Below are 18,921 nucleotides of genomic sequence, written 5' to 3' on the forward strand. Positions count from 1 at the left end.
ACTCGGTATATTATGGGTATATCATTATATTATTTTTTATATGCATTTCAGAGTCGAGACCGACGACCAGGCAGAATCATTCACAAACCGGCGAGGTATCAAACAAACCTCGTCGGATCAGGAGCCACGGCGACGGAAACGCCGGTTCATTCGGTCCCCTAGTTCCGGTGACTCCGATGCGGAGCTGAGGCAAATTTTGGAGACGGATTCACCGGAAATTCAAGGAACGGGAGGATTGCTTCCTATACCATCCACCCTCTCAACCATAAACCTATCCACCTGCTCATCCTATCAACCCCAAACACACCCATCTATCCAACAAATACCGCAATACCCTCCTATACCATCCACCTCCTCACCCCTATCCATCTCCTCATCCTATCAACCCCAAACACACCCCTCACATACACCTCCTATACCGCCACAGATACACACAGATTCCATGCATCCCCCCGTACCAATGAATACAATACAATATCAACAACTGACGAAACGTCTGGACCGAAAGGAGGAGAAAATAGATAAGTATGTAATTTAACAAATTGAAATCACAGTAATGACAGTATGATGGCAATACTTAACAAGAATTAACAAAATTTACTTTTTCTTTGTAGAATATTGAACAAAGAAGGCAAGCCCGGGGATTGTGGGAAAAAGCCGCAGTGTCTGCCTCTTCGAACGATGGAAGAGGTAGATCAGTTTGAAAACTGCTCCGACGAGGATTACGGTAATGTGGTAAGTGTATGCATTTATTCCATTGCTATGTGCGCGCGCACGTGTGAGTATATATATTAATGATATTACTTATTATTTTTTAGATTGACTATTTTACGTACGTGGGAGGGTGTAATCTAAAAGAGGCACTCAGTGCCTCTTTTAAAGAGGCTTTCCCGGACAGCCTCTTACCTTTGTATACGTGGTTTGGCACGGACAGGTGCCAACCATTGTATCCCACAAAAATTGTGCGGGCCCTTTTCGGTAAGAATTATTTATTACTTAATACATTACATAAATACTTTAATACATTAACATTAATATGACCATGTAAATAATCTTTGTAAAATAATGTTGCAGATGCAGCTTGCAAAAGCAAAGCTTTTAAAATGCCCACTCGCCTCGAATTTCAAGATTCGATGCGAATGCTGCTGAAAGCTCGTAAAGAGAGGATCCGAAACAAAAAGCCGTCGGGCAATGCGGCCAGACTACTACCAAATCCTTGGGTGGAGGAACAACAATCGTAACCGGGGACGCAAGTGGAGGGAGAAGTTTTAGTGGGTAAACCCTCGCTATCACATCGCCCCTCTGAAACGGGGGGCGATCGCTTGGGGAGTCCCACACTTTCTCGGGGTTGGAATGGCCCCGAGAAGTTGTGCGTAATAGCATTAAACCTCCCTCCACTCAAAATAACAAAAATAAAAAAAAAGCACCAAACAGCACTTTTTAGTGCTAATTTTAAATTAAATTATATTATCCTAATGGTAAGAATAATTAATTAAGAATAATTGTTTAAGAATAAATTCAATTTAAATAAAAAAATGAATACATATTAAAAATATTCAGTCATCCCTTTCCATATCCTTCTTTCAATCTTCTTCGAATCCACTTTCTCTCGCATGCACACTCTTCGCGTTCTTTTTTCTCTCTCTCTCTCTCTCGCACACTCCTCATGCTCTCTCTCTGTCTCGCACGCACACTCTTGGCGCTCTTGCTGGTGCGTGTTTACGCATCACTTTATCTTTAATACGCATCGGAACTTAAATAAAATACCTTTTTCCACCCTACAGGAAGATTTACTTCAATTTTTCCCGATATTTACCTGCCCTCTATAACGAAGGCTGATTGAAGCCAAAGTTTGGATCCAATTACGCATGGAATTTTACCTGGAGACTTTGCATGTAGTTTGCAATCCATCTGTTACCGCATTTAACTACGAATTCGTCGACAAATTTTGGTGACCAAATCATACCAAATGCATAAGTCTTTTGCTCGCAATGTGTGGAGCATACATTCCACTAAATTTGGTTGAGGGGGCATTTGGCTAACTGGGCAGATAATGTATTGAAAGAATATTTCCAACAAAAGTTACTCAGTATTCAGCTAACAATAAATTATGTTAATGAAAATTTGCATAAAAGCTTTTATCCAATAAAAAATAAAGGAAACTACAATTTTTGTTACGAAATTATATAATTTTTTTTATGTAATTCAATGCATCTTTGTGGTTTAAAAAAAAAATACTAAGGTACTTATGTCGAAAATTGATTAGTTTATAAATTATGATTTTTGTCCCGAATACTCACGGGCCGCCGCCAAAGTCGTCCGGATCGGAAACGTAAGTGACATTTAGTCCAAAAACGAACTGTCTCGTATCGATATCTAATCAACGAACATTATTTCTTAAATGTCCATGGACCTCGAAAATGGAGAAATTAGTACAATTTAATAAATATTATAGTTGTAATAAACATTGAAACGTTTTAAGAACACCATTTTTCGCCACAAAAATTCGCTCCTATTTAATATTTTCTCTCGATTTTTTTTTAATTGTTTTTTTTTTAAATTTTTAATCATTTAATAATGATTACTGTAAATAATCTATTTGAAAAATAATATTGAATACAGAAAGGAACATTTGTAAAATTATTTACGTTCAGAAACACAGATCTGTTGTATATTTCAAAAAGTTCCCTATCCGGACAAATCGGAACATTTTTAGTATATTCTTCCCGACATAGTTATGCAAGAATCGTAAACCACCTCAAACCACTTTGCAAGTTATTGTTGTTCAAACTTCGCAACGCGTCTTACAGTACATGTATACATTCGTATACAAATATATATATTTGATTAAATGTTCTTTAAATATGTAGATTTTTACAATAATTTTACGTTTATACCTGAAGTAACTTATATAGCCATTTTAAGAAATAATTTTTTTTTATTACCTTAGGAAAGATAATGAACAATAACAGTTTTTTAATGCTGTTACCAGAGAGGAATGAGAGTGCTCACGCCCGGGTTTTCGGCGTTCCCGATATAGTGCTGACATCTGCTCAGCCTTAGCATGGCACAGAACCGGTCAGTCTTTTAGCATGGCACAGAACCGGTCAGTCTTTCCTGGGACAGAACCGGAAATAAAATATTCTATTGTATTCGCGAGACTGCAGTGACTATATATATATAGCTATTTTTAATTTTAATTCCTACTACTAACGACGCTGTCAGCAGATTTTAGTTCCAGTTGGTAATACAGGATGTGACACGAAAATGGTAATGGGGTTACGTGACCCCAAAAACGTTGGACACGAAAATGCATTGGATGATAGGTCTATCCTTATACCTCGTCTGTGGTGCAGCGTTCATTTCATAACTTTAATTTCGTCAATTTTAAACTGTCCGATATTTTGATAAAGGTCCTCGTATTCTTCAAATTTTGAAAAATGTTCCTGCCACGAAAACATTGCATTTGTCTAAAACAATTGCAATAAATAAATGGTGAAGAAAACCTTTTTTTTATTTCAAATGACAACGTTTTTAACGTACCGGACACTCTAAGACTGTGTGTGCATTTGAGAGTAAAACTGTCGCGAGTTACTCTCCAGAGTCAAATTCGTCAGTGTTTTATTATGCACGAAAGGAATAGCCCTCTCCGGTAGCAAATATTTCCGATGCTACCGGAGAGTGCCATTCCTTTCGTGCATAATAAAACACTGACGAATTGACACTGGAGAATAAGTCGCGACAGTGTTACCCCTAAATTGGCACGCATCCTTAGAGTGTATGTAGACTAAAAATGTTGTCACTCGAAGAAAATGTTTTTCCACCGTTTATTTTGCAATTGTTTGAAACAAATGTTCCTGCTTTCGTGGCAGGAGCATTTTAAAAACTTTAAGGGAAATGAGGAACTTTTTCATAAAAGCGGACAGTTTCAAATTTCCGTAATTAAAGTTATTTCAAGTGAACGCTGCACCGTGACATACAGCTTCCGACGGCTGGCGCGCGGTAGAAGCAGCGGCCGGACAGTCTTACCTACGTGCAGCGTTCACTTAAAATAATTTTAATTCTCATTAAAGGGTCAGTAATGGGGACACTTTGCGCTATCTCCCCATTCTTTTTCAAATTTTTAAGAATATTCCGGCCATGAAAATATTGCATCTGTTTCAAACAATTGCAAAATGAATGGTGAAAAAAACATTTTTTTCAAATGACAACATTTTTAGTATACTCTCTTACGTTATCACTATATGCTCCCAAAAACTCATCTTTGACCTTTGTCGATTTGTTAGTTCTAGCCGTATAATTTAATGAAAAAAGAGTGACACTTTCTTACTTTTCTGTAAAATCATGAAAATCCTTTGAGACTTGTTCATAGGTGACTACAACATATTCAAATTAAACAAGAGTCCGATTTCGCGTGGAATGATCCTTATAAGAACAAGGTGAGAGCATATCGTTTCATAGAGGACGAAATACAGAAAGTTTCTGATACAATCGAAGGAATCAGTTCGAGGGAACGGCGAGAACGTCCGCGACGTCGGCCATTGTGGATGGAAATCATTTTCCTTAGCCTCCGCCGAGGAATAAAAAGTCATGTGCAGCTCTGAAGACGCAGGGAATCGAATCGCATAGTTATCGGATGCACCGGCCAGCCTCGTTTTCATAACTTACCTTGGCCGGGAAACCATGGCGTTGTGAAAACAATTAGTTAATGGGACGCGGGCGAAGTTTACAAGCTGATCGAGCAACGTTTAATAAAGTCAGAGAATTTTAAACTTTCGTCACTTGCCCGGTTCGATCTATCGCTTGAAATTACCGGTCGAATAAACGGGGCTTTTAGGAGTTGTAACCCCCGACGAATTAGATCAGGTTAGATAAACGTGGAAGTTCGTGTCATCTATTAACCCTTAACACCCCAACGTGCTTCTGTATCATAACTGACCACTACTGTCCAAAATATGGCGAGTGTATAATCGATTAATAAAATGGCTTTTAGCAAACAAATAAGATCTATCGGTTTCTAGAAAATCGAAATATGCTCAAGTAGTATGCTCGACGATTATACGGTTCACACACAATTACAGACGTATTTCGCGCGTCCTCGTATCTCCGGAAGATAAAAATGAATTTCTTCATCCCCTCAATCAAGAAAACCACTTAGGAGATCCTTCGTTTTTACGCGAACAAAGGTGGCTGCTTTGCGGGAAGTTTTTTGACGGGAAATTAGCGGAGATGTTGACACCGTTGTTGCTCGTACATCTTACTTTTTTGTAATAAGGAATGCCATTGTGCTTAAATAAACAGAAAAATTAAAATCGACTTTTACGGATGTTGCACGCAATTTCGCGCAGGAAATAATTCCAAGATATAACGAAGATAGAAATGTTTCTGATCGGTGTACGTCAGCGTACCGTTTTCATTATTTTCAACCGATCCGTCGGAAACTACCTTTAAGAAGTTCAGCTATCTTCTTTCCTGCAATAACCCCAAAGAAAATGATTATATCCGGCTTTTCAGATTGATTTCAATTATATCTACACTACAAAATTCAATAGAATTGAGTAGAATTTTTCTTGATTTTAGATCTACAAAGTTGCTACCACTGAAAATAAGATTTCGTGGGGTTTCTTAAAGTTTGACTACAGAAACTGAAAATTGCCCAAACATCCGCAGTCCATCGACAAGAATCACCCGCCATAATAAATAAAATATCTCGTTAAGCATCGCGTCCGTGATGAGAGGCAAAAAGCACATGAATTTTTCACACCCCCCAAAATAGAAGGACTCGGCAGTTAAGGTCAAACGTCTCTCGTCGTTGTCATAAGGTCATCGAAGTTGAGATGAGTCACAAGTGATCGAGGGCTGGTTTGTCGATCGCCGGACAATTTCTGAATTACCGAAATTTGGAAGTACAGTGAATTTTCGATATATGTCAACAACACGGGTCTTGCCAGTGTCATCACCATTGTTGCATTTCGATAAGAAACTTTCGATTCTTGTATCGAAAACCTTTATAGAAAATAAAATTGTTCTAAATAAATAATAAGTTGATCGTAAAAAATAGAAACTAGATGAAAATGTGCCTGTTCTTTCAACAACTTTCATAAATTGAAAATAATATTCTCCAATTTTTCTAACACCTTCACAATTTAGCTTTCCAGTTTCCATTTTTCTATAAATGCACAAAATCCACAGCGAAAAAAAATTAGCACTTAACGATGTTTGTTTATTGCCCGTTGTTCAATTCCATTTTGGCAATCCACTCTCGACAATCGCGTTCGATACGGTGTTCCACGGATTCCACGTCGCAATTAACACGGGCCGGAAGTCACCGCGCATAATTTTGCGTAAGGAGAGTTAGACACTGCCAAATTGCGGAAGACGAACACTACGGGCTTAATTGTGATCCTTATTGGGCCCACCGTGAAATATGGAACAAGAAGCGGATCGCGTGTTATTGTATGCGCCTCGTATTCGGGCGCACACGATCCCGGCGGACGGGATATAATACCCTGCGGGAATAATGATTCCCCTCTGTGAAGCAAATTTTTCGAGCGGAGACTGAAATTCGAATTTTTACGGCTGACCAAGAAAGCCCGTCACGTGCGCGATTTCAACGGGAATATCTACATATGTCGGGTATGCAAACAAGAACTTTTTCATCCCATTCTTCCGTTTTTTTCAAACGCCAATGCAATTCGATGAATAAATATGAACTTCCCGGAACATGCGAAAAATCCCTCGGCGAAATAGCCAATCGAAGTTTTCTTGTGAGGTTTAAAGCAAACGCGAAGTATTCGTCAAACAATTTGATTATTTATTAAATTATTTCTTAATCTATTTAATAATCAGAATAATTATTGTTAGAATACGATAGAATTTCGTGGCTTGATTTCGAGAAATATTGTAATCGAATACCGTTGTCTGGCCCTCCGGAATTTTAATTAAAAATTCCGTAAAATTAACAGAGCTATGGCACGCGATCAGTTCATGCTCCTACGATACTCAGCACGACACGTAGAAAATCTCTTAAAATCTCTATTAACAGTTAGAATTTCTAACAACGATGATACTATTAAAATAAATTGTTTCATGGAATTTTCCGTAAAAATTGCTTTCTCTCGGAAGGTTCACGATTCACAGGCTCAATTCACTGTTACAAAGGAAATCATGAAAAATATCAGGTCATTTTGATTTGTCACTTTTAGATAGACACAAGACGTCAGAAATGAAGCTTTTATATAGACAATAACTATATTTTCCTGTGGAAGCAATTTTCTTTCGTTACGTCAACGGTAGGACGAATCGCCCTAAAAGTTTCAATAGAATCGGACGCACGGTCTCCGGGAAAGCAATTCCGAAAGTTCAGTAAATTTCACAGTCCAACAATATCGTCTCCTGTCCCTTGCGGCACTATTTTATTTGATTCATCAAACGCTACGTCCGTATCACCTGTAACAGCTTTTTCACGATATGCCCAAAGGGAGACGGTTCACTCTATGACGTAGGTAGATTTTGCCTACAACCCTGAATTTTTAACGTTAAAATGATGATTTCACATCACTTTATAGAAATATCGAGAACACGTTCAGTCAGATTTTCAACGATTTCGAGCGTATGTCCGAAGAAACAAAAAAATTAATTTATCCTCCAAAAATCTTCAGAAAATCTAATATTATATTATTCTATTAATTTTATACAAAAATGTTATACAATAAATACGCCATTCAACTCGGGCGAGTCCAAAGAATCGTCGCGTGTGAAAAGAGTTCGCATATCTTTAGCGGTTAAAGCAGGACAAATGGTTAAAGTTATAGATTGTCGTCACTAAATAAAAATCAAAAATACAAGATATAGATCCACAGTCTAGTTATTACATTATTCTCTGTTCATTAGAATTGTTGAAAGAAGGAATACATTTTTAGTTAACTTCTGTTCTCTGCAATTTTCAATAAAAAAAAAAATTGTAGAGAACAGAAGTCGATGTGTAATCATTGCAGAATATACTTTTTATAATAACCTTTATCATAACAATAAATTTTATATAACTTTTTCATCCGTGAAAATGTTCTGCTCGGCTTCGTTAAGGAGTTATTAACGAAAACGCGGGCCATTGAACAGTACATTGAAAATTTAAAAAAATATTTATTTCAATTCTTCCGTAAATGACCATGGGATTTCGCGAGATTGGAAATAAAATAAAAATCACGTTCGCAACAAATGACGCGTTTATTGTATCGCGTTTTGTGTATAATCGCGTGGATGGTCTATTTGCCCGTTGGCCGGACATATCCGCGCTTATTAAAATCGAAAATTTAACAGATTACATGTTTACGGAGAGAGAAGAGTCATCGAGTCGTTCGGGCGAAATATTATTCAATATATTGCGAATTTTAATGCGAAATAAATATCGCCTGCGTTCGTTGAAAAATACAGAGACCAAATTTATTTCCCTTTTAAATCGTTTAAGCGTTTCTAGATTTTCTAAATGCTTCTATACTGTTTTGCGTTAGATCCATCCATTTTTAACACGAATCTATAAAATCCTCGGTCTTGTTAATCATTGTTCGTTTAGCCTGGGATGAATAATCCTTCAAAATATAATTTTTTAAATTCGATGCTCTCAATGGGCTGATACAAAAACCTTTTAAATTCCACGAATTTGAATGTGAAGATATTTAATCTCCCGATCAAGAGCTTTCGACAGAACGTAACGAATCCGATTTTACCGTTTCCATTCGCGGGATTGGCCAGCAGGGACACGGTAGGAATCAGTGTTAGGTGTGGCCAATAATTTCATTGTTACGTTTTCAGCGCCGTAAGGAAAAAATCGGCTTGATACTCCGCGTTTTCCAGCTACACTGAAATTTTATCTTCGACTTTTCCTCGTTTTTCATTCTACATTACCCCCGGTTCTGCTTGGTAGCGTTCACGTTCGTGTCGGCCCCACCCCCTCTGCCCTTCGCCGTTACGTCAGAGTAATAAGTTTCAGGAGCCACTGCTCGATCGCTGGTCGTTCAATCGGCTGCGAAATATCAGAAATTGTTACATGCTTCTCGTATGCTGATTTATTTTATTTCTGCCCCCATCGAATCACTAAATAATATAAATCCGTTTCGAAGAGGATACGTTGAGCAACAGTATCCGCTTCGTATTTTCCGCATTTCGTCACAGGCGAGGAGAGGTGTTCTCACTTTTATTAGGTTCGCTGCTGATATTTTTCCAGCCACGCGGATCAGGGACAAACGATTTCTCGGGAAATAAAACGCCGCCCGTGGAAAGGGGAGAATTCTTTCGCGCGACAGGGGTGCGCACGGTTTTCAAGAGTCTCTTGCACAAAATCCGTGTTGCGGTGTGCACCACCAACCTGCTGTCAGCAAATACCACCCTTCTCTTCAATCGGAACAGGAGAACCTCCGGTGGTAACAATATCTCCGCCAACCTGTGGTGTGCCTTTCCAAAACTCGCTGGAGACCACGTATCGTCCCTTTGACAGCGTAACCGTATGCACGCGACGCCCTTTCTATCCCTACCCCGCGAACGTCAGAGATGAGGAAAGAGTTCCGGGAATCAGATGCCGCAATCGAAATCCCACTGTGAAACGTAGACAAAGATCGATCCTACTCAAATCCGGGAACCGAACCGTTGGTTTTCCCTGTCTGTGAACGCTGTACGTTTGATCGTTCGTGTATTTACACTTTTCTGATTACGATTTATCCCTCGACCGTCGCTCGTCACTCCGATTTAATATCTGACCAACTGCTACGACGATAGAACGCACGACCACGGAGAGAGAAATAATTTCGGCAATAGCCTTTTTCAGCTGTACCATTTTATCGAATGTGAAACGTCCTCGTACGAAATGTGAAAAACAAATGGTGACAAAAACGCGAAGAGTTTCTCTCGCATCGTATGTAATATCGAATGTCTACGCGGGGGATATTAATTTGATTTTTCTTGCACGAATGAAATCGCGATTGCCATACACGCGCGACAATTTCCGCGACCGACTCTGTGAATTCATTTGCGGAAAATCAAATAAGACAAACGAAAAGCAGATAAAACAAGATTATTTGCAGCGTTCGGAACGCGATCGTTGTTACACAGTTCGAATGAAATGGTATTTTGAAGGAGAAGCGACTTTTCGCGAGGAAGAATTTAATGAAATAATAAAAGAATGTCACCGTAGTCGAACGCGTTATTCCCGAAGTGTGCAAACGATTTGGAATAAAATGAACCATTTACTGAAATAATATTTTCCTCTGCTTTTAGAGCGGAGCCTGTTATGAGGAATGTTCAGAGGTGCATTATGAAATACAAGGGGGCGTAAACGATTACCCTGATCAATTGAGAATATTTTTATAATAGCATACTTTGCACGCTATGTAGAAAACGGTGAAAAATGTCACGAGGAGTATTCGCTCGAGTGCAAACGGATGCTTCCAGGAAGATTCTAGTTAAAGGGACACTTTCTCGTCAGTATATTTATTTTCTTCGTTTTGCGTATGCTTTGGGTCGGAGTTTTCTTGCCAGGATAATGTAAGGGAATTATGAGGAGTTTCTAACGGGTTCTTTATTGAAAGAAATTGCTTTTCTGTTTTAAGTTGCACCCCTTCTCGGTAGGGTCGTGGCTACTTTCACCGCGGCAGCACCTCCACTTCGATTTTGTTTCGTTATCGCATGTCAACCGGCCACGGTCGATAAATACCTAAGGCTGCCTCGCAACGCGGCATTCTTTTTCATTCAGCCGTGACGCGAACGGTGGGATGAAATATACTGGGGTTGCAATGCTACTTGGTTATTCCGTTTGCCCCCCCCCCCTATTTGATTATAGTTTCGTACCAAGAAGAAACAATAAAAAGACATTAGCGTAACCAGTGTCGCACTATTCAACCCCATATGCCACACCCAAGGCGTAGGAGTTCATATAAAATATTCCTACAGTATTATACAATTTATTGTAATATATAATGTAGGATCTAAGTTGCAAACGCATAGCAATATTCGGATTTTCAAACATGTTATTGCTTTCAAAATTGTGAAATGCACGCTTCATTGCGCGAACGAACGAATAACTGTTTTTTGTATTTTTATTAATTTCAAAATACTACAAGCAAGAATTATTTTTTAAATTACACATTTGGAATAGAACCTGCACCTGTCAGGAAGGAAACACAAAAATTCGTTGAAAATTGAAAGGTTCGATATGTAGGGGCGAGTAACTGTTAAACGTATCTGGTTCAATATACTTTATTTATGTCGACGGCGCGTGTTCGACGGCGAGATTTTGACTGACTCTTCTCGGTCGATGCAGTCCTTTTATACTCGATCGCACATACATTATATGGCGAAGTCGGCAGATCACCAAAGGGCGTCTTTGGCGGCCGCCGCGTTCCGCCGAGATCGTCGGTTGTTTTGGCCGGCAACTACAATGTCGCACGTTGCCGCCGCGCTTTGCCGATCGCACACGTGCGTATCCCTACAGATAATACTATTCACTTCTGGTATATCATATTCGAACGATTTCTATGAAGCTATACAAATTTTGATTTCATAATCATTCCGGAAGGCAGATATTTCCTACTCAAGAAATGGGTAGTATAGGCGAAGGCTCCTTGCCAAGGTAATTTTTCCAGTCGTTTATCTTCATGAGAGCCGTCGGGACACGCGAGAAGAGAAAATACGCAATGGACCCGCGAGAAAGGGAGTTTACGGCAACAGAATGAGCTCGAAGGAAAATCCTTTTTCCGCATTATGCTCACAACCACTCAAACTAAGGCAAGGGAGCCAAGTACTGTGAGGGTGCCAATTACTGTGCCTATACTAATAATATTTATTTTTAAAGCATAATGAATATAGGTATATATTAACTAATTCTAATGAAAAAAATTTAATATTTTGTTTTAATATTCATTATGCTTTAGAAATAAGTATAATTAATATCGGCACAGTAATTGGCATCCCCACGGTAATTGGCTTCCTTACCCTGTGCGTTGACATTTTGTCGAGTGTTTATACCCGTTGGAACGAACACAGGAACTTCGTTTCCTCGTCTCGCGCAATTATAAACTTTCTTGGGGAAGTATATTTTAGTATCGCGTCTCGACACACGTAGCAGAATTATCAATGAAAACCTTTTTTAACATTTCATTCGCTTGTTTAGTTACAGTTATTTACAATCGTTTCGTGCTGTATCGATCGTGCATGTCAGTTTACTTCGTCTTTACTGGTCGGCTTTGTTGGTATGGTAAATATCACACAACTTCACGTCTTCTTGGTTGCGTGGTTGTGTTTATGTTTGTTTGGTCTGTGATTTTGTTTCGTTCGTTCATGTATTATTTTTTGGAATAAACGTTTGTTATTTGTGAATCCCCATAAATCTCACAGGCTTCATCGTGGGCTGGGTATACACTGTATAATGCAGGTGTTACATTAAACGTTTCGATGCAACAATATTTTCAGTGTTTCAGTGAATTATTCAACGCTCATCGGCGAAATCCGATATTTGAGCTCGCAATGCCAAACAATTTTGCCAAACTTAACATGCAGGTAGGTAAAAAGTAAAATTCCGTCGAGTGTAACGCGGTACGTGAATTACATGGAAATTCGTATCTGCTCGAGCATTGCGCCACTCTCAATAACAAGGTGCTTCAGTTTCTCGATTATTGAAATTTCCTTGAATTGTAAATATATAATAAACTAAAATATGACGAAGCAAGGTCAATTAATAAGTTCAAGAGCTACCTTGGCAACGATATAACTATGGAACTAAATACACGGAATTTCGAGAAATCGGATACTCAAAAATTGATCCCTGAAGATCTTGAAACTCGATGCTAGTGTTACGAATGGAGATTCTGTTTACGTGAGTCTCTCACCCCCTTCTCGAAACGACAGGTTTTTCCCTGCAAAAGGTCCGAGTCATATGCCATCATAAACAATTACGCCATTAGGAAAAAGTGCATGCATATAGGAAAATTTGGAGGAATACCTTCCAAATTTTTCCATACCCCCACTGCCGTTTTTTTTTAAACAAATCTGACTATATAAAGAGTCCAAGTTTGCTCACGAACGGGTTAGTCTGAAGCAGAAAATCGAACGATACGCGTCGTGAGATCGGGTTCATAGCCCCTTTCGAATCAATTCTTTAACCGCTACCTCCGTTATTCAGGGCAAATTAGTTAACATAATCCCCGTATTTCTCAGTGCGTCAAAACCGAGAGCAACGGAGCTTAGTATCCGCGATAATATTTCACACTACACAATTACCCCTATTACTTTCATATTATATTGTCACACATACGAGTCTACAAACTCATTTCCACATACTTTTGAATTCCAGTAACTAGTATTTCCCACATTAGATACGCCTTTATCGCTCGAGGTAAATCAATAATATTTAAACGCTTCGAGGGCCATCTTCCCAATACCATCCGCTTACCCATCCTATAGTATAGTACGATCGGCGAGAGTTGTCAAAAATTTCGTCAGTGGAGTGCAGGGGGGACGGCGAGTCCCCACTCTTGACGCAAAGCTGCGGATCCCACTCTTACGCTTTACTCCCGGCGGGGACGGTCGACATAGGCCTAAATAAGTAGCATCCGCGTAAACTATGGGGGGCACATGATATTCTCTGATTCTCGCTAACCGTGAAGACTGGAGTCTTAAATTTAATAAAAAAGTCATAAATTTCAAGCGTGGGTTGATGGATCCCTGCTGTGCGTGCAAGGAAAATAGGTTTCCATGGACCTGTTTTCCGTGCACGCACAATAGAGTTACGCCAATGCTCTGAGCTCAGCGTTGCATCGCCACGCGACATCGCTCTGTTGCAGTCACACTCAATACGCTCGTTTGCTGTCTTCGTTGAGCGATTCGGCCAATCGCGGAAGACGTGTAGCGCGTAGTGGGAGCACCACGTGGTACCGACGAGTTTCTCGTGCCAACTCTCGCCGAGCGAATAATATCTAGCGATTCATGACACGCGACTGGGATTTCAAGCATTCCAACAAGCTGCAGCACAATCAAGGGAAAGCCGACACGACGCGGCGCACAGTGATGCCAAATGGCCAAAAAGCGGCAAAAAATCTATAAAAACGAAACTATCCAACGAATTTGTTTGAAAATTTGTGGAGAGATTGCCACAGGTAGAACGCTTATTAGGCAAAAAAAATTTGTGTAAAATGTTATTAACATTAAGTAGTATGGGCTAATCGAAAATCTCCGTTTTCTGCCCATTTTTTATTTATGGAAGCATACAACAAATACTTTAATAGATTTTGGTCTGGAACTAATCGTTTTGGCAAGGTGTAATATTGATCTAACTTTGTGCAAAAAATCATGAGACCCTTTCGTCACAATGTAAGTTTAAATATCAACTTTCAGAATTTCCAAGAGTGAATCGTGCGGAAGTTACGATTATTTGATTTTCCAGGTGAAATTTTTTAGGAATATTTCTAATTAATAAAGAAAAATGTGAAGTGCATATGATTTATTAATTTTTTATGTATAAAAAAATATTTAATAATGTTAGTTATACTGCTAGTGAAAATTGTAGCAGCGTGCAGGGGCAGGTGATTATTGCGTGAAAGAAGTAAATAGACGCGATTGCGTTCTAATGGCTTGAACAGAATATATATTTATATCACGATACAATATACATGAGGACCATACGGTGGTTTCCGAACGACTGTCAAATCTCGACTCGCCGGTAGGGCACACAGTCCAAAACATCTGAACCGCGCCACGTGCGCCGTCACCGGTTCGGTATCGCTCAAAGAGGAGATCTCAAGAAGCCGCGCTTACATTGTTTACAACAAATAACAATTTTTTTTATCTTACATAAATTATTTTTATAGCGTTCATTGGAGCACTACCAAAAAATACCTGTTGCATTTTTACGACAGTGGTCCAGTGAACGAAAACTTTGTTTATTTAACATACCAAATTGTTATTAAATATTTTTTTATATGTATGAATGTCATTTTTTTTTAATTATCTGATATGTATCCCTTAAAAAATTCACCCGAAACATCAAATAATCGTGACTTCCGCGCGATTCATTCTTGGAAATTCCGAAAGTTGATATTTGAACTTAAATTGCGACGAAAGCATCTCGAAGTATCTCGTGATTTTTTGCACAAAGCTAGATCAATCTTATAACTTGCCAAAACGATTAGTTCCAGGTCGAAACTTTTCAAAGGATTTTTTGTATTCCTCCATAAATAAAAAATGAGCGTAACGCAAAGGGGCTTCAGGTTAGTCCATATTACTTAATGTTAAACAACTTGTTTTGGAAAATTTTTTTTGCCAGTCAATAGTTGAAGTCATTTGCAATAACCCATATGATTTGTAGACCCCTTAGTATTCAATTATAGGCGGAGTAATTACATAACTATCGCACTGAAAACTGATGAATTCCCAGGAGCGAGGAAATGGTTATTTACCATGCGTATATCTTCGTAAAAAATTTTTTTTCAAAAATCTGACTTTGGCACATCATGCACGCACTATTAGGCTATACAAAAATAATTTTTTTTAAAATAAAAATCGAAAATTTATAAAATGGATTTTTGTCGCCCTGGCACCACTGTGCGCCGTACGTGTACCTGTACATAATACGCAATCTAAAGAGTTCTTTATAAAATTGTCTTAATAACTTAACATCCAGCAGAGTACCAATGGTGAAACCCAATGACATTTCCTTTTATTATAAAGACTTTTACTCACTGCAAAACGTGACGTAAATTGTTTAAGTAATGAAAATGTGTTTGTTTAAACAATCCTTTAAGTAATAAAAATGTACTGGTTTAAACATTTGTTTCAATAATACAAATGTACTGGTTCAAACATTTGTTTTAATAATAAATATTTATTTGTTTAAACAATTGTCTGTTTAAATATCTCGTTAAGCACCCCCCAAAATAGAAGGACACGGCAGTTAAGGTCAAACGTCTCTCGTCGTTCTCATAAGTTCATCGAAGTTGAGATGAGTCACAAGCGATCGAGGGCTGGTTTGTCGATCGCCGGACATTTTCCGAATTACCGAAATTTGGAAGTACAGTGAATTTTCGATATGTGTCAACAACACGGGTCTTGCCAGTGTCATGAATCGTTCAGGAGACATACCCGAGTCGTGTTATGTTCACACTCCTTGGCGTCCGAGGCCTCTCCAGGTTCGTGGATAATTCCGCGGTAGTGGGGATAATTCCGCGACGATTATTATCCAGGCCTCGGCGACATATATAGACAAATCACTGTTTTCCCTTCCTGTAAACAATTAACGTTAACAGTGAAACGTCATTCATCGTTATAAATCCATCGATGTCCGAGGCGGGTCACCTGCATCCCCTAGGGAAAATAAACGAAGCTCCAAAGATTGAGGGGTGGCTTCTCGTCTGGTGGACAAGATATTTCAAGATCGTAAAGATCGTCAGAAATGATAATTGAAATTTGTAGGAAGTAGTACCTTCCGAATAAACAACGTAAACAATTAACGTTATCAGTAAAAGGTCACGCATCGTCATAAATCCATCGAGGGCGGAGGCAGGTCACCTGCATGACCTGGTTTCGGCTCGAACGATCCAGGGGAAGTTCCCCGTTCGATGAAGAACATCATGGCGGCCAAAATCTCGAATAGCCCCTCGCCACGCTCTGAACATTCACCATCGAAGAATCGGGTCACTCGTTGACCCAAATTAAATGAAAATATATTTTCGTTTTTAATCACCTGAAAGTGTCGAACATGACGTAAAAATTCTTCTGATGTCTTTATGGTTTTGTGTTTGACCTATTTTTGACCTACTTTTGCCATAAACGCCTAAAATCCGCAGCCTAATTCTATGAAATTGTCGCCGCTTTTGTACCATTTATTCAGAAATTCTGAACCCTTGGTCCTCGGTTTAAAAAGGAACCATTGAAATTATTATTCTTTTTTTTTTTAAGCGAAATACAGTCTGGAATATTAAATAATATTTGTAACATATATCTCGTCGAATATCGATCAACCCCAGGCGAGATTGAATGGTTCCCAGGCGAACCCGGGACTAGGCGTGGTTATCTTTTTATTGCTTTCAGGGCCGCGCATCGTCATTGGAGAACGCAGCGCTTCGCGGGACGTCTCCACGCGTCACGCCCACGTGGTTCCGGTCGACTGGTCCAACAGTCAGTCGATGTATAACATTGTATTAACTATTGCCGCGTTACGGTCTTCCCTTTTCGCGAACGATGTTGTCGGAACAGAGTTTCAAAATGGCGAAGTCACGACTTACTCCGAGACCAAAATGTCGGACGAAATTGCAAGGGGAAAGCTCCGTTGAGGACATTGTTCGACACCATTGTTGCATTTCGATAAGAAACTTTCGATTCTTGTATCGAAAACCTTTATAGAAAATAAAATTGTTCTAAATAAATAAGTTGATCGTAAAAAATAAAAACTAGATGAAAATGTGCCTGTTCTTACAACAACTTTCATAAATTGAACATAATATTCTCCAATTTTTCTAACACCTTCACAATTTAGCTTTCCAGTTTCCATTTTTCTATAAATGCATAAAATCCACAGCGAACAAAAATTAGCACTTAACGATGTTTGTTTATTGCCCGTTGTTCAATTCCATTTTTGACAATCCACTCTCGACAATCGCGTTCGATACGGTGTTCCACGGATTCCACGTCGCAATTAACACGGGCCGGAAGTCACCGCGCATAATTTTGCGTAAGGAGAGTTAGACACTGTCAAATGGCGGAAGACGAACACTGCGGGCTTAATTGTGATCCTTATTGGGCCCACCGTGAAATATGGAACAAGAAGCGGATCGCGTGTTATTGTATGCGCCTCGTATTCGGGCGCACACGATCCCGGCCGACGGGATATAATACCCTGCGGGAATAATGATTCCCCTCTGTGAAGCAAATTTTTCGAGCGGAGACTGAAATTCGAATTTTTACGGCTGACCAAGAAAGCCCGTCACGTGCGCGATTTCAACGGGAATATCTACATATGTCGGGTATGCAAACAAGAACTTTTTCATCCCATTCTTCCGTTTGTTTCAAACGCCAATGCAACTCGATGAATAAATATGAACTTCCCGGAACATGCGAAAAATTCCTCGGCGAAATAGTCAATCGAAGTTTTCTTGTGAGGTTTAAAGCAAACGCGAAGTATTCGTCAAACAATTTGATTATTTATTAAATTATTTCTTAATCTATTTAATAATCAGAATAATTATTGTTAGAATACGATAGAATTTCGTGGCTTGATTTCGAGAAATATTGTAATCGAATACCGATGTCTGGCCCTCCGGAATTTTATATACTCAGCACGACGCGTCCAACAATATCGTCTCCTGTCCCTTGCGGCACTATTTTATTTGATTCATCAAACGCTACGTCTGTATCACCTGTAACAGCTTTTTCACGATATGCCCAAAGGGAGACGGTTCACTCTATGACGTAGGTAGATTCTGCCTACAACCCTTAATTTTTAACGTTAAAATGATGATTTCACATCACTTTATAGAAATATCGAGAACACGTTCAGTCAGATTTTCAACGATTTCGAGCGTATGTCCGAAGAAACAAAAAAATTAATTTATCCTCCAAAAATCTTCAGAAAATCTAATATTATATTATTTTATTAATTTTATACAAAAATGTTATACAATAAATACGCCATTCAACTCGGGCGAGTCCAAAGAATCGTCGCGTGTGAAAAGAGTTCGCGTATCTTTTGCAGTTAAAGCAGGACAAATGGTTAAAGTTATAGATTGTCGTCACTAAATAAAAATCAAAAATACAAGATAAAGATCCACAGTCTAGTTATTACATTATTCTCTGTTCATTAGAATTGTTGAAAGAAGGAATACATTTTTAGTTAACTTCTGTTCTCTGCAATTTTCAATAAAAAAAAAAGATTGTAGAGAACAG

General features: G+C 38.9%; 1 protein-coding gene across 1 annotated transcript; it reads left to right on the plus strand.

Annotated features, from left to right (window-relative positions):
• The first annotated feature begins 322 nt into the window (after positions 1-322).
• On the plus strand, positions 323-1,522 carry LOC143360442 (uncharacterized). Its single transcript, XM_076799273.1, has 4 exons — positions 323-525; positions 615-735; positions 819-978; positions 1,075-1,522. Exons 1-4 carry the CDS (start codon positions 443-445, stop codon positions 1,239-1,241), a joined length of 531 nt encoding a protein of 176 aa, XP_076655388.1. The 5' UTR covers positions 323-442; the 3' UTR covers positions 1,242-1,522.
• The last annotated feature ends 17,399 nt before the right edge of the window (positions 1,523-18,921 follow it).

The sequence above is a fragment of the Halictus rubicundus genome, chromosome 13, assembly GCF_050948215.1.
Source record: "Halictus rubicundus isolate RS-2024b chromosome 13, iyHalRubi1_principal, whole genome shotgun sequence".
Classification (NCBI taxonomy): Eukaryota; Metazoa; Arthropoda; class Insecta; order Hymenoptera; family Halictidae; genus Halictus; species Halictus rubicundus.